The sequence below is a fragment of the Rhinatrema bivittatum genome, chromosome 5 (genome assembly GCF_901001135.1).
Source record: "Rhinatrema bivittatum chromosome 5, aRhiBiv1.1, whole genome shotgun sequence".
Lineage (NCBI taxonomy): Eukaryota > Metazoa > Chordata > Amphibia > Gymnophiona > Rhinatrematidae > Rhinatrema > Rhinatrema bivittatum.
In genome coordinates, this window is record NC_042619.1 from 73,446,418 (window position 1) to 73,472,521 (window position 26,104).

General features: G+C 46.9%; 1 protein-coding gene across 6 annotated transcripts in view; it reads left to right on the plus strand.

Moving 5' to 3' along the window:
• ELMOD1 (ELMO domain containing 1) overlaps positions 1-26,104 on the plus strand; it is a 338,352-nt gene that overhangs the window by 201,484 nt on the left and 110,764 nt on the right. For all 6 annotated transcript variants that reach the window (XR_003856879.1, XM_029602451.1, XM_029602452.1 and 3 more), the window contains exon 7: positions 1,744-1,877. Coding sequence is in view for 5 of the 6 variants with exons in the window: in XM_029602451.1 (XP_029458311.1) it covers positions 1,744-1,877 (134 nt within the window). In the remaining variant the exon portion in view is untranslated. The remainder of the gene's footprint in view (positions 1-1,743; positions 1,878-26,104) is intronic.

Here is a 26,104-nt window from a genome sequence, read left to right on the forward strand (position 1 = left end):
CATTTACAACATAAATGATATAAACAGGCATTCCAAAAAAGAGCATAACATTCAAACATTACACGATATATTATCAAAAGGTTACTAGCCCACATCTAGGAGGAGGGGAGAGGCTAAATCAAGCATGCTTCTAATTTCTTATACAACCCTTACTCCTTAAATATCATATTAATTATTCTGAGACTTATCCCTTAAGAAATGTTCCAAGTGTGAGGGGTCAAGAAATATATATTTATTATTTTGATATGTTACCTGGCATTTGCAGGGAAATTTCAAGAAAAAACTCGCTCCTATATCTAGAGCAGTTTGCTTAAAGGACAAAAAATTTTTTCTTTGTGCCTGGGTTGCCCGAGATACATCTGGAAAGACTTGTATCTTTTGCCCACAAAAATTAAATTCTTTGTTTTGAAAATATTTTGAAAAGAACAAGTCTTTTTCCTGTTTTAATGAAAAAGAAACTAATAATGTTGCTCTGGAAGATATATTGTCCATGGAGTCTTCTAAAAAAGTAGAGACCCCTGGACTTTCCAAAATATCAATTCTACCCTCCTGTACTTGCAACGTTGTTCTTTTAGGTATATAATACATTTTAGATATAATTGGGATTTTCTCCATTTCAAAAGATAATATCTCTACTGCATATTTTTTAAACAATTCCATAGATGACATTAATCTTGAAATAGGAAAATTTAATAATCTAAGATTATTTGATCTTGCTTCATTTTCCAACAATTCTATCCTATTATGCAGTATGAGGTTATCCTTAATGGAAGATATACTGGTGGCTTGTAAATTATTTACTAGTGGGTTCAAGTTTGCCACTGCCTGTTCTACCTTATTAGTTCTTAAATCTAACTCCTCAAATTTTGCCGTTGCTTCCACTGAAAAAGAATGTACCTTAGATATGGAATTAGATAATTTCTTGTCAATTTTTGCCATTAGTCTCCACACATTTAATAACGTAACATTTTCCGGTTCCCCACTGTTTTCCTCCCCTTCACTACCCACATCAGGGATAGGTACAGGACATGGGACTCTGGTATTACTAGCAGTAGCCTCACTACCCACTAAATGGATACTCGAATGTATACTTCCTTCCGCTATGCTCCCCTGTTCACTAAGGATTGGGGTTCCATTTGCAGAAGGAGCTATAACTTCATTAACCATCTGTATATTTTCCCTTACAGGTTGTAAGGGGGGTTGTGTGGACCTGGGACTTAAGGTAACCCCTAACTGGGAATTACCTTCTGAAGCATCCCTTACATAGGACTCACCCACATACACTATGTGGGAGTCCATTGGTCCTTTTCTTCTTGGAGCTGGTGTTGTTGGGGAGGAGGTATAATTTTTAGATTTCCGTTTACGTCCCATAATAAAATTTATGCCCGGGGCGCGCCCCTTTGGCGCTCGGCTTCGGTGCGCGCCGCAGGGCCCTTCAATTTAAGCTGTCCCGGGGCACCTGCCGATGACGTCACGAGGGACCGCCCACTCGATCCGGGCCTCCCTTCCCTCGACCAGGAGTGAGTAGGTCTTTACCTCTAAAAATTGCTGAAAAGCAAAACTGAAGTCGAGTGCTTCCTGGCACGCTGACTGCACTCTCCTCTCCCCCGATATTCATCATGTTTGATTAATATTAAATAATGAAGATAACAGCAAATATATATTTGACATACTATTTTCCCTAAACAGGAATATATATATATACAAATACATGCTGTCAAAATAATTCTTTGTAATCTTTAGTTATGGAACCTGCTGAAACCTGGTGTCCCACTGGAAGGTCGGATTTGTAAGCAATGGTGCGAGATTGGTTTCCAAGGTGATGATCCAAAAACAGATTTTAGAGGAATGGGTCTTCTAGGATTACACAGTTTGGTGTAAGTATATATTCAACTGTGGAATACATATATACATGTGTATGCACATACATATATATGTACATAAAGGAAAATTTTCAGTGGGCTGCAGAGTTTCCTTTTGAAAATCCACCAATGGGCCTATGCTGTTGGGAATATTTAACATACAAACTTTGCAAGTTCAAAGTATGCAGGTTAAATCACTGAAAAGCAAGCGGAGAGATTAGAAAATGAAATCCCTATGCTTGCTTTTCAATGCTCGCCTCTTTTTTTTTCTACAGCATGCATACTTGCCCCACTGAAGGCCAGGACAATTTCTTAAGGAATTTTTTCCACAGATAAACCCACTTGAAAATTGCTCTTCAAAAAAATAATGCATGACATGGAAAAATGAAATCTATTGTGATTGATAGAGTGGTTCTCAGTATAATTAATCAGTATAATATGTTTCCTCCAAAAGTACTTGAACAGTTAATTCTGTGAAGTAGCTCAATTTGCATCAATTTGGGGCTCATCTGTTTATCAGAAGAGCTTTAAACACAAATGTTTCCCTTCCCTTAATGAGGGTAATTTTCAAACAGCTTGCATATCAGTAAAATCTGCATGTATATTGTATACACAGACTTTACTATTATTTGCAAAGCAAACTTAGTTGTGCACTCACATGAAAGAAGATTTCCTCTTCAGAAGGTGTAACTTTCACGTGTACACTACCACACAAACTTTTTAAAATCAAAATGTTTGCACTGCTTTGATAAGCCATTTACATGCATAAACTGAGTTTTATGTGAGTAAAGAGCTTTGAAAGTATGCAAGTAGTATACTGCACCAGCATATGATTGGTATTCTCTTTAGCTTTTCTGCTTTGAGATACATTTTTTGTAACAATTCTTCAATATTTTATTTGTAACACCTAATTTTTCTATCATATTTTTGTCCCTGATGAAGATTTAGGGGTACATTTTGAAAAAGAGCGTGCACGCGTATCTTATAAAATCCGGGATCGGCGCGCGCAAGGGGGTGCACATTTGTGCAACTTGCACGCGCCGAGCCCTGCGAGCACTGTCCGTTCCCTCCACCTCCCCCCACCTTCCCCTACCTAACCCTCCCCCCGGCCCTATCTAAACCCCCCCCCCCCCCACCACCTCTGTCGCACAAGTTACGCCTGCTCGAAGCAGGCGTAACTTTGCGCACGCCGGGCCGGCTGCCGGGTGCCATGTTCCGGTCTGGGGCTGGTCCGGAGGCCGCGGCCACGCCCCCGGAATGCCCCTGGGCCGAAACCACGTCCGCGGCACCGCCCCCGGATGACGCGCCGACCGCGTCATGCCCCCCTGACACTCCCCCCGATGACGCGTGGATCGCGACACGCCCCCCGAAGAAAGCCCCGGGACTTACGCTCGTCCCGGGGCTTTGCGCACACCGGAAGCCTATGCAAAATGGGCTCAGCGCGCGCAGGGGTGTTTTAAAAGGGTTACGCGCGTACCTTATGCGCGTAACCCTTTTAAAATCCGGCCCTTAAAGTGGAGGATGTGTGGCTAAATAATATTTTCATCTCTTAAAACGTACCATACTATTTCAGTTTGTACTAAATTGAAACTAGATTTTTCCTTTGAAAGGTTTTTACTAGCTGTGTATTTTGGATCTCTCATATATACCTATTGGCACTTAAGAGCCGATGTACTAAAGTGTGATTATGCATTTTTCATGTGGTAACTACCTTTCACTATGTATTAACCATTTACTGCACCAGTTAAGATAGGGTGGACAATTTTCAAAGCTATTTCCATGAGTAAAACAATGCTTTAGCCATGGAAATAGGCTTTTAGAAAATTGCCCTCCCTGAGTGTGGGTAAACTCGCTTGCATAGTGGCACTACATGCATAAAAGCAAGTTTGCTTACTGTAAACGGTATTTCCGTAGATAGCAGGATGAATTAGCCATGCTGTCATGGGATCTGTCAATCAGGTCCGGGAGGCAGAGCTTGTCAAAGCAGAGATCAGAGTTTTGCTCTCTGCAGCTGCGCATGTGTTCCCGCGCAGGAAAGTAACGGAATCTCCTCAGTCTGTGATTAAGCTGTAGTGTAGTCGAAGACTAGGTGACTGCCAGGGAGGAGGGTGGGTCAGCATGGCTAATTCATCCTGCTATCTACGGAAAAACCGTTTATGGTAAGCAAACTTTTTCCCGTCGATAGCAGGGCTGAATTAGCCATGCTGTCATGGGAGTCCCAAGCTCCCGATCACGTTGTTTATGATATATATGTTCGTACGTGATCTTTGACAGTGTGGCGGTCACCGTGAATATGAGGATAGAGATTGCAGGATTGTTTGCCCTATCTTTGCATCAGTGGCTGCCTGTTGATCAAGGCAGTAGTGAGATGTGAAGGTATGAAGCGATGACCATGTAGCTGCCTTGCAAATGTCTATGGGTTGCACATTCTTTAGGTGTGCCAATGAGGCTGCTACTGCTCTGACTTGGTGAGCTTTAGGCTCTGAATGTAGTTGTAGTTTGTTGTAACAGAATTTGATGCATTTCGCTATCCAGCTGGAGATGGTGTGTTTAGCCACTGGTAATCCAGGCGCCTTTGGGTCAAAGGAGACAAAGAGTTGAGAAACACGGGAGTCCAAGTTTGTTCTCTCTTTATACTAAGCTAAGGCTCTTTTACAATCTAGTGTGTGCAGTAGTTTTTCCCTATCATTTGCATGAGGTTTAGGGAAAAAAGTGGGTAATTCTATGGTTTGATTGAGATGGAATTGAGAAACCACTTTTGGAAGAAAGGATGGGTGAGTTTGGAGAGCTACTTTTTGATGATGAAACTGCAGATATGGTGAATAATGGACCAAGGCCTGTAATTTACTGACTTTTCGTGCCGATGTTACTGCAACGAGGAATACAACTTTCCATGTGAGGTATTCCATGTGCCGAGTCCATGGGTTCGAACAGGAAAAGCATAAGCTGTTCCAGAACTATGTTGAGGTTCCATGGAACTGGAGGTTTGGAGATTGGAGGACGAAGGTGAGTTAACCCCTTGATGAAACGAGATAGTAAGGGGTGATTGGATATAGAAATATTGTTAACTGGTCTATGATAGGCACCTATGGCGCTGAGATGAACTCTGATGGATGATGTTGCTAGACCCGCTACATATAGTGTATGTAGATAATCAATGAGCAATTCAGGTGAGCAGTCCAATGGTGGTACCCCTTTGGAAGTGCACCAGGTAGAATAGCGTTTCCATTTAACGGGGCCGACTCATGGCGTGCGGGGAGAGCCCCCCCCCTTAACATGGCGCCTGCCGAACGGGAGGGCCCCCCACCCCACCCTACCTTTGCTGTTGAGGCCCGCGTGGCGGCGTCCGATCCTCCCCCGGTCCGGGGGGGGGGGGGGGGGGCGGCTGGGATGACGCGTGAGGCCGGGGGCCTTTAAGATCGCGGCGAGCGGTGGCCTCGGCCTTTTTACCTGGCCAGCGCTCGCCTTTTTTGGATCATCGAGGAGAGTGCCCAGAGAAGGCCCGGGCCCGCAAGACACTCGAGGAGGGTGTTCGGAGGAGGCTCGGCCCGCGAAACGCATCGGACAGCACAAAAAAAAGAAAAAATTTTGAGCAGGCACTCCCGGAGTCCCCGAAGAGGACCCGGAGACCTGAAGAGCCGAGGAGAGCTGGAGAGGACCCCGCCAGCGCACGATACGTGATCGGGCAGCAAAAAAAAAAAAAAAAATCGGGCAGGCACTCCCGGAGTCCCTGAAGAGGACCCGGAGACCTGCGGCGGAATTTAAAGGCACAGCAGCCTTTTAACGAGCTGGGAGCAGGAGGAGGGATTACAATTCACCGGCGGCCACGTGGTTGGAGAGCAGAGAAGCAGCCAGCGATTTGATCAACAGCAAACTGCCTACAGCCCTGCGGACCAGCGGATAAGCCAGAGCGGGGGAGAATATTTAAAGGCACGGGCGCATCTTGGAGCTGAGGAGGGCTGCAGGGCTAGAGATTGGTGCAAGAGGTGGACCTTGCCAGCGCTCCCCCTTTAGAAACTGCAAACCGTGAGTAAATAATTAAAAAAAAAATCCAAAAAAAACCCCCATAATAAAGGAGTCCTTTGTGCACTGATTGCGAGCATGCCAGGTGGAGGAGCAGCGAGAGCCCGGGGGGGAGCCCGGGAGGGGAGGGTCACAGAGCCGCGGAACACGCAGGTCGATTCTTCCCCAAGCAAGGGTGAGGGAAGAGGAGGAGCCGGGAGGAGACAGAGACCGCAGGCCAGGAGTCTGAAGGAAGCAGGATCGGTGGCGAAGGCACAGAAGGTTCAAGTAAAAAAGAACGGAGGCAGGCGGCAGCAGCCGAGGGCAACCCCGATGGAACAAGGCGGCCACCAAGGGTCTACAGGAATGCAGTTTGAGATGGGACGAGGCGGCCCACCGCAGTGGTGGTGGCCCATGTGGCCAGCAATGAGTGCAGGGGCTATGCCGGTCATGGGAGCGTCAGGCCCACCATCGGATTCATCGGCGCAAGGTGGGCAGATAGGAAATCAGTACGGTGCCCAGCTATGGCAGGCTGCAATGGCAAATCCTTACCAGCAACACATGTACCACCGCCATGGTATAGCCCGGCAGCCGGGGGAACGATGGCTCCACTGGACAGGGACACTGGCGCAGGAAAACCGATGGAGTCCGCCCACAGGCGAGAGAGGAAAACCAAGACAGGCCAGCAACCAAGGAAACGGATTGTGGCGAAGGATAATGGCAGAGACACAGCGGCGCAAGCAATGGAAACCGGAGAAGGTGACGCAAGCTTGGAGGAGGACAGCGAGACGCGAACACCGGAAACATTATCGGAATCAGGAGTTGAGCCTGAGGCACCCGTTGGAACAAGCGGTGGAGAGCGGGACAAGGATGGAGAAACAAAAGGAAAGGGTAATAAGAGAAGGAGGAAGGACAGCGAATCCTCCACTGACTCATCAGAGGAGGACTCCGATGGGAGTGAAGTGGAAAAAGGGTCCTCAGCGACGGTTAAGCGGGTAGCAGTGGGCATGACAGTGGCAACGGCGCTGCTGCCCTTAGCTGAGTTGTGGGAAAGTGTCCCGAGGGCTTTGCGAAGCAAGATAAGAAAAAGGGAGTATATAGATATATTCTCTATATTGGAAGGCAGGAAAGGTGCATCTGAGAGAAAGAAGGAGAAAAAAAGGGGGGGGGGGGGGGGAAGCAAAAGTGGCAAAGAATATCATTAATTGGGCCAGAGCCTATTTGAGAATGATTAGTGTCATAGGAAAGGAGGACCCGTCGCAGTATGCACCCATGCTTAGCTATGCAGATGCAATACTGGAGGCTTACAAAGAGTATCAAGGCTGGTGCTGGTTAAATTATGATGAACAGTTTAGGGATAAAATGGAAGACAACAGGAACATGTCATGGGGAACACAGGACATGGGACTCTGGTTGTGACAGATGACCAGCAAGGTCCTCGATATAGGCGGAGCACATGGAACCGGGGAGTAGTTCATGGGGGGGAAAGCGGAAATAACAAGGTTTGTTGGAGATTTAACAAGGCAGGTTGCACCTTTCACGAATGTAAATTTAGACACATATGTTCCCTGTGTGCCGCACCGCACCCGGCAAGTAAATGTTCTAAAAAAGGTCAAGGGCCGGCTGGAAATTTCAGCAGGGAGGAAAACAATAGTGTTTTCAGCAAGGCACCTTCGCCGGTACAATTGGCAGCTATCACTGAATGGCTGGCAGAATACCCTAAACGAGATGACGCTGCCAGGCTTAGGGAGGGTTTTAGATACGGCTTTAGCATACCTTTTCAGGGGCAAATTAGGAGCGCAAGTTTAGGAAATGCCGCTTCCGCAGTAAGACACGCGGACATAGTGCAACGGAAGGTCAATAAGGAAATCGAAATGGGCAGAATGGCGGGTCCATTCGTAGACCCGCCTTTCCAGCATATGATTTTTTCACCCTTGGTGGTAGTGCCTAAGAAAGAGCAAGGGGAGTTTAGACTAATTCAGAACTTGTCATATTCCCCCGGTGATTCTGTTAACGATCACTTGCCGGACGATGCTTGTAAGGTCCAATACGCATCCTTCGATACGGCTATTGCTTTGGTAAGGCAATGCGGGCAAGGGGCGTTAATGGCCAAGGCGGATATAAAGTCCGCATTCAGTTTGCTGCCCGTTCATCCCGACAGCTTCCCGCTCCTAGGTTTTCACTTTAACGGTAGATACTATTTTGACAAATGTATGCCGATGGGGTGTTCCGTATCTTGCGCATATTTTGAGATGTTCAGCACATTCCTGCATTGGGCACTCCAAAAAAGGACCGGGAATGGCAACGTGGTACATTACCTGGATGATTTTTTGTTTGTGGGACCGGCCAATAAGAACACCTGTTCACAAATACTAACAGCATTTCAGGAGATGGGCCAAGATTTTGGGGTCCCCTTGGCGCAGGAAAAGACGGAAGGTCCGGCCACCACTTTGTCCTTTCTAGGCATAGAAATAGACACGCAGGCTATGACATCGAGATTGCCAGTGGAGAAAGTGCTCAAGCTGCGGAACATGCTCAGACAGACATTGGCGTCAAAGAAGGTCACCCTAGCCACTATGCAATCCGTAATAGGAAGTTTGAATTTCGCGTCTCGGGTAATACCCATGGGGAGGGCTTTTTTGAGATGGTTGGCAGATGCGATAAAAGGAACGAGGTGCCCGCACCACCACATTAGAGTAGCGAGACCAATAAGGGCTGAAATTGCAATGTGGTTGCAATTTTTGGACAGCTTCAATGGCATATCAATGTGGCAGGAGGAGACGGTTTCAAACAGGGACTTGGATATATACACAGACGCGTCAGGAGGATGGGGGTTTGGGGCATATTGTCAAGGCGCCTGGTGCGCGGCTCCATGGCCGCAGGTATGGAGGGACGGGGGTTTAGTAAGGAATATCACGTTCCTGGAACTTTTTCCCATATTGGTAGCGATCACAGTGTGGGCGCACAAGTTGCACAACAAACGAATAGTTTTTTGGTGCGATAACATGGCAGTAGTGATGGTGTTGAACAAGCAGGCCGCCCGCTTTTCACGAGTGGCGGAGTTGCTGAGAGAAATGGTGCTGCAAAGTTTACGTTTGAATATGACCTTAAGGGCAAAACACATACCCGGTACCCAGAATCAGGTGGCTGATGCACTCTCAAGGGCTACGTGGGATCTTTTTCGCCAACAGGTGCCAGAGGCGGAGGGGGTCCCAATACCGGACCATTTATGGCAAATTGGAACAAGATCGAGCAGGGATTGAGGGCGTCTGTTGCCCCATCGACTTGGAAATCCTACTGCCGGGGTTTGCTAGGGTCCACGATTTCCTTCAGGGGGGCAGGGAGGTGTGACAGGGGTAGTGGAGGCAAAACAGATAGTTTGGTTCATATCGTGGGTGAAGGAGTCAGGCCTGTCCAGAGGAGCAATGATAAACCACTTGGCTGGTTTTGCCTTCTTCACGAAGGCACAAGGTTTAGGGGACCCGCTCGGCTTCTTCATAGTCAAGAAGCTACTAGCAGGGTGGGCGAGGGAGGTAGCATGGGAAGGCGATAAAAGAAGGCCGATAACGCATGAAGTATTGGTGAGGTTGTGGTATGCGGTGCAGCAGGTATGCACTGAGTCATTTGAGACAGTATTGTTTAGGGCGGCTTTCTGCACAGCATTCTTTGCTGCCTTAAGGGTTAGCAAGTTGGTGGCACCATCCACAAAAGATAAGGGTAATAACGGTTTACTGTATGGCAACATACTAGTGCAGGACCGACTTATTAGACTCCGGGTGCACAAATCAAAGACGGACCAGAAGGCAAAAGGGGTGGAAATTCAATTGGCAACGGCGGGGTCGCAGGTAACCTGCCCGGTAAGGAACATAAAGAATTATATGCGTATAAGGCCTAAGGGCGGAGATCATTTCCTGGTGCATAGGGACGGAGTTCCACTGACTAAGTATCAGTTTGCAGCGGTGTTGCGCGCGGCATTGGAAAGTATAGGACTGGATCCGAAAGAATATGGAACACATTCGTTCCGAATCGGGGTAGCGATTAGTGCAGCGCAAGCAGGCTTGCCAATGGAAACCATCCGTAAGATTGGTCGTTGGCAATCCGCGGTGGCCAAGCGGTATGTGAGGCTGGAGTTTGCACAATTAGGTAACTAACTCGTTTAATTTCACCCGCAGATACATGGAGACAAAGAAAGATTGCATGGTTAATAGGACATTCCTTCGTGAGATGGGCAGCCAAGAGAGCGCAGGAAAGACCGTATGGTGTACACTTGGGACTGGCTCCGAGGGGAGTCAGCCTAAAATGGATGGGAAGGTCAGGAATGAAATGGGAACAACTGCTGGCAGATCTGCGGCACAAACTGAACACGTTACAACGACCAGACGCGATAGTTATTCACCTGGGGGGCAATGATCTGGGGGTATATTCAGCCAAACAGTTAATAGAAATGGTAAAGAGTGACTTGGTCGCAATTAGGGAGATGGCACCGGGATCAACCATAATTTGGTCAGACATCATACCAAGGATTAAATGGCAGGGTAGCAAATTGTGGGGCAGAGGCAGAAAGAAGATTAATAGACAGGTCGGTTTATGGGCACAGCAGATGGGCATTCATCAAATCAGACATGAATGGGCAGATGAGCCATGTTTGGGCTTATATCTGCCAGATCGGATACATTTATCCGAAATTGGTTACGATTTATTTAATAACTCCATACAAGAATCGCTGGAGCGAGTGTTTAGTGAGGTTGGGTCGCAGTAATGGTGGGGGGGCCCGGGACAAGTTGGGCACTGTCCCAGGCTGGTGGCGGGGGTACCCGAGTCGGTAGGTAGATAGGGACCTCGAGGATACGGTCAGGATGGACCAGAAGTCCTCGGGAAAGGAAAGTGCGTGTAGTCGGGCGTGGGCGGCCTGGAAGAATGGTCCCGTGGCTTTGGCACGGCAGGGGGCCGGGAAAATGGTGGCGAATGCCGGCTTTGACGCCCGGATTACAGTATGGTTGAATGCACCAACGGCTCGGGTACCAGTAATGCAATTATGTTAATCCATTTAATAATGTTAATAAATGCTGCGGCCTTGTTTTCACCAAGTATGGAGTTTGTGTGATATGTTGGGTTGCCTGGGAGAGGGGGCACGGAGTAAATGGGGGGGGGGGGGGGGGGGAACGGACACGGAAGTGCAGGATGCCAATTTTAATAGCTATAATTTTTCTTGGTTGACAGTTTCCTAGATTCTAATAGAATGAATTGTGCCGAAGTGGAAACTCCCTGTTCTGTTAAAAGGAGCCTCTCAATCTCCAGTCTGTCAAGTGTAGAGATGAGTGTAGCGGGTGTAGAAGTGTCCCTTGATCTTGGCAGAGAAGATCTTGACGATTCGGTAGCCGAATTGAGTCCATGATGGATAGTCAGAGAAGGAAACTGTACCATGGTTGCCTCGGCCAGGCCGGGGCGATGAGTATCAGTTGAGCTTTGTCTGCTATGCACTTTTGAATTGTCCTTGTTATGAGTGGTATGGGAGGAAAGGCGTACAGGAGACCTGTCGTCCACGGAATGAGGAAGGCATCTTGAGCGCTCCTGAATTGGCTTGGTCTTATCGAACAGAATTTGGGAACTTGAGCATTGATCTCCATTGCAAAGAGATCTATCGCAGGTGTCCCCCAGTGCATGAATATGTCTTGGGCTATTTCTGTATTGAGTGCCCGTTCGTGAGGATGAAAGATGCGGCTTAGCCTGTCCGCTCTTGTATTTGCTACTCCTGGTAAGTAAGTTGCTTGTAGATGTATGCAATTTTTGTGAGTGTGTTCGAATATTTGCAGGGTCTCCTTGCAAAGGGACCATGAACCGTACCCTCCTTGTTTGTTGATGTAAAACATTGCTACTTGATTGTCCGTGTAGATCATGACCCTGCGGCCCTTCAGATTTATTTATTTATTTAAAAACATTTCTATACCGTCTTTCAAAAGCGAAAACGCTCACCAAAACGGTTTACAAAATAAGCAAATATTAAAGTAGAAATAAAATAAAAATAAAATTAAATAATAACAACTAAATTAAGTAAATAAGGTAAAATAAAATAAAAATAATATAATAGAAGAAGGAAAAAGCAATAGTAATGAAAAAGAGAAAATACAATTAATTCAAATAAACCCTACCTCTAATAAACATCTCTAAGTAATTAAAGTTAACTATACTAAATTAATTAAATTATATTACGAAGATAGGAAAAAAGTGATTAGAATAAAGATAAAAATAAAACTGAAAAATAACACATTTTGTATTCTGTGCGAATATCTGCTGCAATAATCTGATATTCACTATAAATTATAGAATAGTGTGTACTGGTTAACAGATAATTAAAGATCCTATGCCTAGATCATCAAAAGCTTCTTTAAATAAACGCAGATAATGAATGACATTTCAGCTTGATTGTTTTCCTGTATCTGAATCCCCAAACGCTTCTTTAAATAGATGCGTTTTTATTAGTTTTTTAAATTCAGTGTGATTCACGGTTTGTCTCAATGTATTAGGAAGTGAATTCCACAATAGGGGACCTGCCACTGAAAAGGCTCTTTCTCTAGTCAAATTCAGCCTCGCTACTCTAACTGTAGGAACATCTAACAGATTCTTATTAACGAGCAGATCTAAGACTTCTCGTTGGCTTATATAATCTTAACGTAGAACATAACCATGAAGAATCGGGATTATGAATTAATGAATGAATTAATGATAGAACCTTGTATTTCACACGATACTTAATAGGAAGCCAATGCAATTCAGCTAAGATAGGTGTGATGTGATGTCTTATTGGTGAGAGAGAGGATCCTTTAATGGAGAGCGGAGCATGTTCCTCGGCACATGGGGACCTTCATCTTCACCGCAAATAGCACGCCGGGGCCTTCATCTTTGCCATGAGCGGAGCACCAGGGCCTTCATCTTCACGCGCTCCATTCGCAGCATGCCGGGGTCTCCTTTGCCACTGTAGGGGGGGGGGGGGATTCTGCATAAATTCTGTGCTCTGCAGTAGTTATTATACCAAAAGTTACTGTTTTAAGTGTGGATGATCTTAATAAGACTCCTGTAATAGAGAGAATGTCTTGCACTGTTATAATGTTCCTTCATGCAGGAATTCCTAGGACATTGGTTCTGCAGTCTCCATACTGCCCAGTTTTGCATACATGCAGTATTTTAATAGTTCTCCACTTTCTGCATCTATGCTGCACCCGGGATGGATTGTAGGAAAATATCAGCCCGGAGGATTTTTTTTTAAACAGGCTCATGTGATTCAGTATCTCCCAAAAGCACACCAAGCTGACACTAAAGAGGTACATTATGTGGCCTGGAACACATATGCCTCTGTCAGACTTGAGCCAAAACATCTCCAATACTAGGGCTGCTCGCCTCTTCCCAGTTTCACACTTACCTTCACCCAATCCTCAAATTCCTGCTTTAATCCCCCAACCCCAGCTTTTTTTTTTTTTTTTTTGCAGGTAACCTTAACTTATCTACAGGTTACAACTGGTACATAAGCACTTTGTTGTCCTGGTGATAGTAGGAGAGCTGCAATGTGTTGGTCCCAGCAGGTCTCTCTCTCCTTAACAGCTTTTTTTTTTTTTTTTAACTTTACTGGATTCACTGAGGCCAAAACTCAGTTTCTTGTCCCAGACAGTGCTGTTTTCAGTCACAGTGCTGCCTGTCAGTGATTGCACAACCTCACTTTCCCTTCTTCCATCTCTGAGACTATAGGCAGACAATTTCAACTAGATGGAAACAGAGTTCTGTTACTGTGGTCCGGCAATAGACTGCTTTTTTTCTCCCTAGGAAGGGCCCTGGGGCTGATAGCTCATCCAGTTAGTAAAAAAAATAAAAACAGAAGGTAGGAGAGACAGGAAGGTAGGCTGGGGCCAGGACTCTGCAGCTCTGACTGGAGCATCAGAGAGAGGTAGGCCAAAAGCAGGTAGTGCCCTGACCGGAAAACAGCACTGTCGTGGAACCAGCACCAGAGCAGTGTTTAATTTTTTTTTTTCAAATATATGCAGCATGCAGGAGTTGTCGAGGTGCTGGCTTACCTGCAACAAGAACCAGCCTGCCTGTGCTCCCTCCGAAGTTGAAGCCCAGCAGGTCTACACACAAAGATAAGGAGTGCAGTTGAGACATAAGGAAAGTAAAAAATTCTGAGAGGAAATGATATGTGACTGACCCACTGTTATGACTATGGCTGCTATGCAGCCGCCTCACCACCAGAGGTCCCTCACGAGCAAGCTTTCTTGGCGGCCCACTCTGGTCTACTTATCTGCTCCATGACCTGGACTTCCTATATAACCCTGCCTAGCCTATGCCTCAGTGCTTCGGCATCAAGCTCATTTGGGCTCCCTGCTCTAGCCTGCTATTGTCCTGCCTTGTTGCCTGGCTGGACGTCCGAGGTTGCGACGTCCGTTCATGGACCTTCCCGCTGCCTTGAGCGCCCGGCTGGACGTCCAAGCCGCGACCTCGGACGTCCGGCTTGGACGTCCAGCCGGGCGCTCAAGGCAGCAGGGTCTGTAGGAAAGAACCATCCATTTATCTGGTGGAATGACATTTCAAATGACAGGTACCAGCGCACCGCGGTATACAGTAAGATGGATTGCGCACGCCTACCGCTTCATTGACGCGTTTTGACGCCACTTGGATTTGCGTCTAATTTGAATACTGAATCGAGCGGTATGTGAACCAAAATATGCACGCGGCAAACGAGGGTGCGTCCGGCACTGCCGCACTCTTTCTTATGCATCCTTACTGTATCGGCCCATAAGAATGTAGTTACTATTGGCAGTTTGTGGATAAAGAATCCCAGCACATCTTCTCATGAAACCTTGAAGAAAACCTCTCACAAAAAATCAAGTTATCTCCCTAAAAGCCCTAGAACTCACCTGTGGGCCGATACAGTAAACCACGCGGGCGAGCGCAGGCCACTCTCCTGTGTGCGTGATTCAGTAACTTAATTGATTTAAATTAGGGCCTGCGGTAAAAAGAGGCGCTAGGACACTAGCGTGTCCCTAGCGCCTCTTTTTTGACGTAAGCGGCGGCTGTCAGCGAGTTTGACAGCCGACGCTTAATTTTGCCACCATCAGTTCTCAAACCCACTGACAACCACGGGTTTGGAAACCGGACGCCGGCAAAATTGAGCGTCCGATTTTTGAGCCGCGGGGCCCATTTAAAAAAATTTTTTTTTAAACTTTTAACTTTTTTTTTAACTTTTGGGGCCTCCGACTTAATATCGCCATGATACTAAGTTGGAGGATGCACAGAAAAGCAGTTTTTACTGCTTTTCTGTGCACTGCCCCAGTGCTGGCAGAAATTAATGCCTACCTTTTGAGTAGGCGCTAATTTCTTAAGTGAAATGTGCAGCTTGGCTGCACATTTTACTTACTGTATTGCGCGGGAATGACTAATAGGGCCCTCAAAGTGCATTTGCATGTTGAGGGCCCTATTAGTCTCGGGGGGGGGGGGGGCGGGGTTGGACGCGCGTTTTTGACACGCTATTACCCCTTAATGAATAAGGAGTAAAGCTAGCGCATCAAAAACGCGTGTCCAAATGCCAGTTAACTGTACTGTATCAGCCTGCTGGTCAGGAATGCTCCTGTGACTTCCATGCTAGGGCCTCAGAAACAAGATTCTCTAAAGCAGAGAGAACTAATTAAGCCAAGCAGAACTCTGCCTCCCACAGCTGCAGGTCAGTCACGACTAACGAGCTGTTTCCCAAGATGTTCCAGAGCTGCCTGTGCTTTCACTAATCTGCAAACCCACACATCAGAACCAGGGAACCATGATCAGGGGTTCCAGAGTCTGTCTATATTCACCAAGTCCTCAGCAGTCCAGTCTTCATCCTCCTTCCAAACTATCATATCTACTCCTAAAACTTGTGAACAATCAACAACAGACTTCAAGATCCTGCCATTTGAGCCTGCTTCATCACCCCAGGAAGGGGTTGAATTTTCTGCATTACCCCAGGAGGGGTTTGAGCCTGCCTTGTTGCCCCAGGAGGGGGTTTGAGACTGCCACATCGCCCCAGGAGGGGTTTGGGACTGTTCTGCCACCTCGGGAAGGGGTTGAATTAGTCGCATCACCCCAAGGAGGGGTTTGAGACTGCCTGGCCGCCACAGGAGGGGTTTGAGCCTGCCTGGCCGCCCCAGGAGGTGTTTGAGCCTGCCGCATCGCCCCAGGAGGGGTTTGAACCTGCCTCGCTACCCCAGGAGGGGAATGAACCTGTCACATCAGCTCCGGAGGGGTTTGACTCTGCCCACCCACCCCAGAAAGGGTTTGAACCTGCTGTATCACCCCAGGAGGGGTTTGAGACTATTGTGTCACTCCAGGAGGGGTTTGAATTTGCCACGCCATCTCAGGAGGGGTTTGAATTTGCCATTATTCAGTACCTCCTGCAGAGTTGGGACCCAGGAGGAGGAGGCCTTAAAAAGGGGGGTAATGTTACGACTATGGCTGCTATGCAGCCGCCTCACCACCAGAGGTCCCTCACGAGCACGCTCTCTTGGCTGGCCCACTCTGGTCTACTTATCTGCTCCATGACCTGGACTTCCTATATAACCCTGCCTAGCCTATGCTTCAGTGATTCAGCATTGAGCTCGTTTGGGCTCCCTGCTCTAGCCTGCTATTGTCCTGCCTTGTTGCCTTCGGGCCTTTTGTCCTGCCTTGTTGCCTTTGGGCCTTTTGTCCTGCCTTGCTGCCTTCGGGCCTTCCGTCTTGCCTTGCTGCCTTCGGGCTTGTGTTCTGATTCCTTGCTTGCCTTGCTGTCTTTAGACATTGTGTCACGCCTCCTTGCTTGCTGCCTTCGGGCTTTTGTGTTTTATGTTCAGTTGTAGTGCTGTCCTGGTTTGTCTGTCTATTCATTGTCAGTCTTACTTCCCCAGGTTCTCCCACTCCAGTTCACACTTACCTACAGTCAATATCACACTTACCTACATGCTATCCTGATTCCACCCATACCTGCACCCAGTTCCAGTGTTCAGACCACGCTTACCTACATTCACATCCACACTTACCCCCATGCTGTTCCAATGTTTCTCTCAGGACAAGCAGGATGGTAGTCCTCACATATGGTTGACATCACAGGATGGAGCCCAATCATGGAACACTTTTGTCAAAGTTTCCAGAACTTTGACTGGCCCCTACTGGGCATGACCAGCATGGCACTAACCCTGCAGCCAGCAGGGGTCCCTCTTCAGTCTTCTTTTTTCCACGCAGCAGTAGCCTCAGAGTTAAGGAGCTCTGCAGAGATTCCTGACAGGAATTTTCCTCACGGAATTGCTAAAAGTTAATTTGCTCCACAGGGGTCACTCCTTTAACTTTTTCAAGCCGCGGTACTCCGGTAAGTTTTTTACCCATTTTCCGTCTATTATTGTCGAGTTTGGCCCTCGCGGCCTACTGGCCGCGAGGGCCAAACTCGCGGCCAGTAAGCACCGCAGCTACATTTTTTCCATGGCGTCGGGGTTCCGTCAGTGTCCGGAATGTAATCGCACCATGTCCATCACAGACCCCCATAAAGTCTGTGTAATGTGGCTTTGACCAAAACCCAATGTCCTGACCTGCACCAAATGTGCCCTAATGACACCAAAATGTCACAAGGCCAGAATGGAGAAGATGGAGCTTCTCTTCCATGCTCAAACCCCGACTCAGTCCATTGCATCGACGTCAGAACTGGCACTGTCAACTTCGTGCCAGCATCGACTATCGGCTGGTGACTATCCGGCATCGACGACATCTCGGCCTTCAACACCCTCTACTCCCCCTCAGGACCGAGAGGATCGTAGAGACAAACATCGCCATCGAAAGTCTCGGACCATCGAGGGAGAAAAATCATCATCCGAGCAGCCGTTGAAGAAACCCCGTACAGAAAAGGCACCGACCTTTTCGGCGACCGGGTCTCCAAGGCAACCCTCACCTGACAGGGTATCGGGAGCCGCAACTCCGCCTTTAACGGTGGTCCCTCCGGCTATGCCTCTGCGTCCTTCTTCTGTTCCGGAGCCGGGGCTGCTTGCTCCAGGTCTTCGAGAAGAACTGGACCGGATGGTTCAGGAGGCCATCGACAAGGCGATACAATGACTCCAGGTTCCTCCGACACCGGTACCGATTGCGGAACCGACCACCGACCCGATTCCGGCAGCGTTGGCACCGCTGCTGTCCAGGATGGAAACGCTCATTGCCGCTTTTCCACCGATGGACCCCGGGTCGCCGATGGCTCCGGTGCCCTCCCTGCTTACTCTGTCATCGGGAGGAGAAACACCGTTCCGCATCCCTCCAACCATCGGTGCCGATACGCCCGTCGGCACCACCAAGCCAGCCATCGATGCCTGTGCTGGTGCCTTCGATGCCTTCATCTGTGCCTCCAGTGATTCCTTCGGAGCCTAGACCAGGACCCTTGGGTATCCCACCACCCCGTCCTCCTCTAGTCCCTAGAGGGGCAGGTGCTGATCCCTATGACACCTGGACTGATGATTCCTCCCCAGACACCGATGATTTGCTTCACCACCTTCACCCACTGAAAGTAGAAAGCGTTCTCCTCCAGAGGACCTTTCCTTTATAAATTTTGTGAAGGAAATGTCTGAATTGGTTCCCTTCCAATTACAGACTGAACAGGATGATAGACATCAGATGATGGAGTTGCTTCAATTCCTGGATGCTCCCAAGGAAATAACCTCCATCCCTATCCACCAGGTTCTTCTCGACCACCTCAAGAAGAACTGGGAACATCCTGGCTCCATTGCTCCAGACTACAGGAAAGCTGACACTACATATTTAGTGCAGTCAGCTCCAGGTTTTCAGAAAACTCAATTGGATCACCAATCTGTAGTGGTAGAGTCTGCACAGAAAAGAGCAAAGAGATCAAAGCCTCACACTTCTTTTCCCCCTGGCAAGGAACATAAGTTTCTAGATGCTATTGGTTGCCGAGTCTTCCAGGGATCAATACTCATCTCCCGATGAGTATTGGGTCATATAGAGCTTATCAGCTCTATATGACCCAATACAATAGGGTCATTTTTAAGTAAATACAAGACTTCACAGACTCCCTGCCTCAGCAATTTCAAGATCAGCTCCAAACCCTAGTAAACAAGGGTTTTGAGGCAGGCAAGCATGAGATCAGATCATCTTACGATATCTTTGACACTGCTACTAAGGTATCTGCAGCTGCTATTTCGGCAAGGAGATGGGCCTGGCTCAAGTCTTCCGACCTTCGCCCTAAGGTACAAGACAGGTTATCCGACCTACCCTGTGTAGGAGATAATCTGTTTGGCGAACAGATTCAACGGACGGTGGCGGAACTTAAGGACCATCATGAGACCCTAAGACAGCTCTCTCTGATACCTTCTGACTACTCTTCTAAACAGCCCTTCCGAAAGGACTCTAAGAAGTCATTCTTCCGCCCGAAGAAGTCCTACCCGCCACCAACCAGATCCCGTGCCACGAGACCTTATCAAAAAGCTCAGTCTCATCAAACACGGAAAAAAAAAAATGGAAGCAGCTCCTCAACCAGGTCCTTCTTCAGGTTTTTGAGTTCTACCTAGAGAGCAGCAGCCAGCAACCATTGCCTCACATACCAGTGGGAAGCCGACTGTGCCATTTCAACAACATATGGCACTCAGTCACCTCAGACCAATGGGTACTGGCGATAATTATTCAGGGCTACCATCTGAACTTTCTCTCCATGCCACCAGACTCCCCACCTCTACCAACGTGGAGGACATCCGATCACTCCATCCTTCTGGATCAGGTGGTCTCCCTCCTTCTCCAGTCCAAGGCAATAGAACCCGTACCCTACTCTCAGCACGGCCTAGGATTCTATTCCCGGTACATAAGAACATAAGAAAATGCCATACTGGGTCAGACCAAGGGTCCATCAAGCCCAGTATCCTGTTTCCAACAGTGGCCAATCCAGGCCATAAGAACCTGGCAAGTACCCAAAAACTAAGTCTATTTCATGTAACCATTGCTAATGGCAGTGGCTATTCTCTAAGTGAACTTAATAGCAGGTAATGGACTTCTCCTCCAAGAACTTATCCAATCCTTTTTTAAACACAGCTATACTAACTGCACGAACCACATTCTCTGGCAACAAATTCCAGAGTTTAATTGTGCGTTGAGTAAAAAAGAACTTTCTCCGATTAGTTTTAAATGTGCCCCATGCTAACTTCATGGAGTGTCCCCTAGTCTTTCTACTATCCGAAAGAGTAAATAACCGATTCACATCTACCCATTCTAGACCTCTCATGATTTTAAACACCTCTATCATATCCCCCCTCAGTCGTCTCTTCTCCAAGCTGAAAAGTCCTAACCTCTTTAGTCTTTCCTCATAGGGGAGTTGTTCCATTCCCCTTATCATTTTGGAAGCCCTTCTCTGTACCTTCTCCATCGCAATTTTATCTTTTTTGAGATGCGGCAACCAGAATTGTACACAGTATTCAAGGTGCGGTCTCACCATGGAGCGATACAGAGGCATTATGACATTTTCCGTTTTATTCATCATTCCTTTTCTAATAATTCCCCACATTCTGTTTGCTTTTTTGACTGCCGCAGCACACTGAACCGACGATTTCAATGTGTTATCCACTATGACACCTAGATCTCTTTCTTGGGTTGTAGCACCTAATATGGAACCCAACATTGTGTAATTATAGCATGGGTTATTTTTCCCTATATGCATCACCTTGCACTTATCCACATTAAATTTCATCTGCCATTTGGATGCCCAATTTTCCAGTCTCACAAGGTCTTCCTGCAATTTATCACAATCTGCTTGTGATTTAACTACTCTGAACAATTTTGTGTCATCTGCAAATTTGATTATCTCACTCGTCGTATTTCTTTCCAGATCATTTATAAATATATTGAACAGTAAGGGTCCCAATACAGATCCCTGAGGCACTCCACTGTCCACTCCCTTCCACTGAGAAAATTGCCCATTTAATCCTACTCTCTGTTTCCTGTCTTTTAGCCAGTTTGCAATCCATGAAAGGACATCGCCACCTATCCCATGACTTTTTACTTTTCCTAGAAGCCTCTCATGAGGAACTTTGTCAAACGCCTTCTGAAAATCCAAGTATACTATATCTACCGGTTCACCTTTATCCACATGTTTATTAACTCCTTCAAAAAGTGAAGCAGATTTGTGAGGCAAGACTTGCCCTGGGTAAAGCCATGCTGACTTTGTTCCATTAAACCATGTCTTTCTATATGTTCTGTGATTTTGATATTTAGAACACTTTCCACTATTTTTCCTGGCACTGAAGTCAGGCTAACTGGTCTGTAGTTTCCCGGATCGCCCCTGGAGCCCTTTTTAAATATTGGAGTTACATTTGCTATCCTCCAGTCTTCAGGTACAATGGATGATTTTAATGATAAGTTACAAATTTTTACTAATAGGTCTGAAATTTCATTTTTTAGTTCCTTCAGAACTCTGGGGTGTATACCATCCGGTCCAGGTGATTTACTACTCTTCAGTTTGTCAATCAGGCCTACCACATCTTCTAGGTTCACCGTGATTTGATTTAGTCCATCTGAATCATTACCCATGAAAACCTTCTCCATTACGGGTACCTCCCCAACATCCTCTTCAGTAAACACCGAAGCAAAGAAATCATTTAATCTTTCCGCGATGGCCTTATCTTCTCTAAGTGCCCCTTTAACCCCTCGATCATCTAACGGTCCAACTGACTCCCTCACAGGCTTTCTGCTTTGGATATATTTTAAAAAGTTTTTACTGTGAGTTTTTGCCTCTACAGCCAACTTCTTTTCAAATTCTCTCTTAGCCTGTCTTATCAATGTCTTACATTTAACTTGCCAATGTTTATGCTTTATCCTATTTTCTTCTGTTGGATCCTTCTTCCAATTTTTGAATGAAGATCTTTTGGCTAAAATAGCTTCTTTCACCTCCCCTTTTAACCATGCCAGTAATCGTTTTGCCTTCTTTCCACCTTTCTTAATGTGTGGAATACATCTGGACTGTGCTTCTAGAATGGTATTTTTTAACAATGACCACGCCTCTTGGACATTTTTTACTTTTGTAGCTGCTCCTTTCAGTTTTTTTCTAACAATTTTTCTCATTTTATCAAAGTTTCCCTTTTGAAAGTTTAGCAGGAGAGCCTTGGATTTGCACACTGTTCCTTTTCCAGTCATTAAATCAAATTTGATCATATTATGATCACTATTGCCAAGCGGCCCCACCACCGTTACCTCTCTCACCAAGTCCTGTGCTCCACTGAGAATTAGATCTAAAATTGCTCCCTCTCTCGTCGGTTCGTTTCTAATCCCAAAACAATCGGGAGGCGTTCGTCCTATTCTGGACCTACGGGCCCTCAACAAGTACCTCCAGCGAGAGAAATTCAAGATGGTAACCTTGAGCTCACTTCTTCCTCTTCTGCAAAGAGGAGACTGGCTCTGCTCTCTGGACTTCCAGGACGCATACACTCATATTATGATAACTCCATCTCATTGCAAATACCTGAGATTTCTGGTAGGCCCCAAGCACTGTCAGTACCTAGTGCTTCCATTCGGCCTAGCATCTGCGCCACGAGTCTTCACAAAATGCCTCGTAGTAGTTGCAGCCTTCCTCAGGACTCAAGGTGTTCACATCTACCCCTATCTAGACGATAGGTTAATCAGGGTTCCCACACAGCAAGTTGCTCTGTCGTCCCTCGATCTAACCTTACACACTCTAATTTCATTAGGATTTCTCGTCAACTATGACAAATCCTATTTAGTCCCATCTCAAACCTTGTCGTTCATTGGGGCAGACTTGGACACCTTGCAGGCAAAGCCTTTTCTGCCTCGACAACGAGCTCTCACTCTCGTCTCTCTTGCACACCAGCTGCAGTCTCAGCACTTCGCGACTGCACTCTAATTTCTCATCCTCCTGGGACACCAATGGCCCGTTTGGCCATGAGAGTCATGCAGTAGACTCTAAGGTCTCAATGGACTCGATCCATTCAGCCCCTGTCAACCATTGTCCACGTAACCAACTCACTCCGTCAGTCTCTTGCCTGGTGGAAAAATCGGGTCAATCTCCTCCAAGGCTTGCCCTTTTAGGCTCCAGACCCTCAAATCACTCTCACCACCAATGCTTCCAACCTCGGTTGGGGAGCCCATGTGGCCAATCTGCAGACACAAGGATCTTGGTCTCCAGAGGAAGCCAAAAACCAAATAAATTTCCTGGAGCTTCGAGCAATCAGATATGCTCTCAGGGCATTCCAGGATCACCTCTCAAATCAAGTCATCCTGATCCAGATGGACAACCAGGTCGCCATGTGGTACATCAACAAGCAGGGAGGCACGGACTTCTATCTTCTGTGTCAGGAAGCTGCACAAATATGGGCAGAGGCCCTCTCCCACTCGATGTACCTCAGGGCCACCTACTTGCCGGGAGTGGACAATGTGTTGGCAGATAAGCTGAGTCGCATCTTTCAAAAGCACGAGTGGTCTCTCAACCCCTCAGTAGCGAACTCCATCTTCCAACAATGGGGATATCCTCAGATAGACCTCTTTGCGTCTCCTCAAAACCGCAAAGTAAAGAACTTCTGTTCTCTCATTCGCAGCAAACACTCTCAGCCCAGAGACATATTCTCCCTCTCGTGTGCAACCGGTCTACTTTATGCGTTCCCTCCACTTCCTCTTCTCTCGAAGACTCTCGTGAAGTTACGTCAGAACAAGGGAACCATGATCCTGATAGCACCTCACTGACCACGCCAAGTGTGGTTTCCAATACTTCAGGATCTCTCCATTTGCAGGCACATTCCCCTGGGAAAGGACCCGTTTCTAATCACTCAAAACGACGGGTGCCTACACCACCCCAATCTTCAAGCCTTGTCCCTGACGGCATGGATGTTGAAAGGTTAATCCTTCAGCCACTTAACCTTTCTGAACCAGTTTCCCGTGTCCTGATTGCTTCGCGGAAACCTTCCACGAGAAAATCTTACTCTTACAAATGGAACAGGTTTACGTCATGCGGCTCTTCTCAGTCCTTTGACCCCTTTACTTGTCCAATCACGAAGTTTTTGGATTATTTCTGGCACTCATCAGGGTCATGTCTAAAAACTTCTTCCATCAGAATGCATGTCAGTGCAGTAGCCGCCTTCCATAAAGATATCGAGGATGTTCCCATATCAGTACAACCCCTTGTAACACGCTTCTTGAAGGGCTTGCTTCACCTCAAGCCTCCACTGCATCCTCCGGCCCCTTCTTGGGATCTTAACCTAGTATTGGGTCGGCTCATGAAACCACCATTCGAGCCTCTTCAATCCTGTGACCTTCGATATCTCACATGGAAAGTGATTTTCCTTTTGGCAATCACTTCTGCTCGCAGAATTAGTGAATTACAGGCTCTAGTTACCTATCTACCTTACACTAAACGTCTGCAGGACTGGGCAGTATTCTGCACTCACCCTAAATTCTTGCCTAAGGTAGTTTTGGAGTTTCATCTCAATCAATCCATTATACTACCTACCTTTTTTCCCAATCCCCATTCCAATCTAGGAGAACAGGCTCTGCATCCCCTTGACTGGAAACGGGCTCTAGCATTCTACCTAGACCATACCGCAGTCCACTGGGAAAGCACTCAATTATTTGTCTCTTTCCATCCTAATACGTTAGGGCAACATGTGGGTAAGCAGACTCTCTCCTCTTGGTTGGTGGACTGCATATCCTTTTGCTATCAGCAAGCGGGCATTCCATTTCAAGACCGTGTCAAAGCACACTCTGTGAGGGCCATGGCGACTTCAGTAGCACACCTACGATCGGTGCCGCTTCTTGACATTTGCAGGGCTGCCACCTGGAGTTCTCTCCACACCTTTGCAGCCCACTATTGCTTGGACAAAGTCGGAAGACAAGATTCCATCTTCGGCCAGTCTGTCCTTCGTAACCTATTTACAACGTGACGTACCAACATCCTTCCGCCTGCCCGTTAGGGTTCAGGATGCCCTCGCCAAATTTTTATCCCAGTCCTAGTGCCTTGCACACCTGGGTAATTTGGTGCATTTCTCAGACATCCTCAGCTCGGTACTCACCCATATGTGAGAAATACCATCCTGCTTGTCCTGTGAGAAAGCAAATGTTGCTTACCTGTAACTGGTGTTCTCACAGGACAGCAGGATGTTAGTCCTCACGAAACCCGCCCGCCGCCCCGCAGTGTTAGGTTTGTAACATTTTCTTATTTTATTTTCGGCACTGCCTGTAGCTTTTAAACAAGACTGAAGGGGTCCCCTGCTGGCTGCAGGGTTAGTGCCATGCTGGGCATGCCCAGTAGGGGCCAGTCAAAGTTCTGGAAACTTTGACAAAAATGTTCCGTGATTGAGCTCCATCCTGTGATGTCACCTATATGTGAGGACTAACATCCTGCTGTCCTGTGAGAACACCTGTTACAGGTAAGCAACATTTGCTTTCCTGAAGCTCACACTTACACCCACGCACCCTATTCCAGAGCCTCCTTTTCAGCCAGCACCAAACTCCTTTCCAGCCAGCACCCAGCTCTACACACTCCTGCCTGCACCAGATTCCTCTCCAGCCATTATCAGAGGCTCTACTGCAACTCCTGTTTCTCTCTATCCTGAGTCACTCCTGCAAGTGGTGTTCACTACACCTGGCGATTGCCCAATCGTAACACCCACCGGGGCATGCCCGATCCCCCGATAGGCCAATCTGCCCCTGGCTGCAACTAATAAGTTACTCAAGGAATCCAGTTCTGGTCCTTGATTGTTTAACAGCAGAAGTAACTTTTGAAACAAGTTGTGTAACTGCTAAGTTTTATGTTCCAGAGGGGGCTCCTATTCTGGACAGAGATCTTTTAATTTTATTGTATTTGCAGATACTGAATTGGGAATATTACTTCAGTTCCACCTAACAATACTGCAGTGCATGTATCCAATGCAACTGAAAAAGCTAACAGTACAAAGGCTGTGCCAAGGAATTTGTTCAAAAAGTTTAAATTAGATACAACGTGAGGCAGGTTCAACAAACTACTTTGGTTGCCTTTTGCTGTGAGAGATGCTATCTTATAGGAACTTAAAAATCTAGTGAAAATTACATTGAGGCTATTAATTCTTCTGAGTGGGTTTCACCAATTGTTGTGATACAGAAAAAAAACCAGGAGATATTTGTTTTTATGTGAACTTGAGGAGAACCATACAAGACAGGGGTAGTGAATAGCTATCAACTCCCTAACAGACATTTTTGCTTTAAGCATGTGTCTTTATGTTTTAGCATTAGCT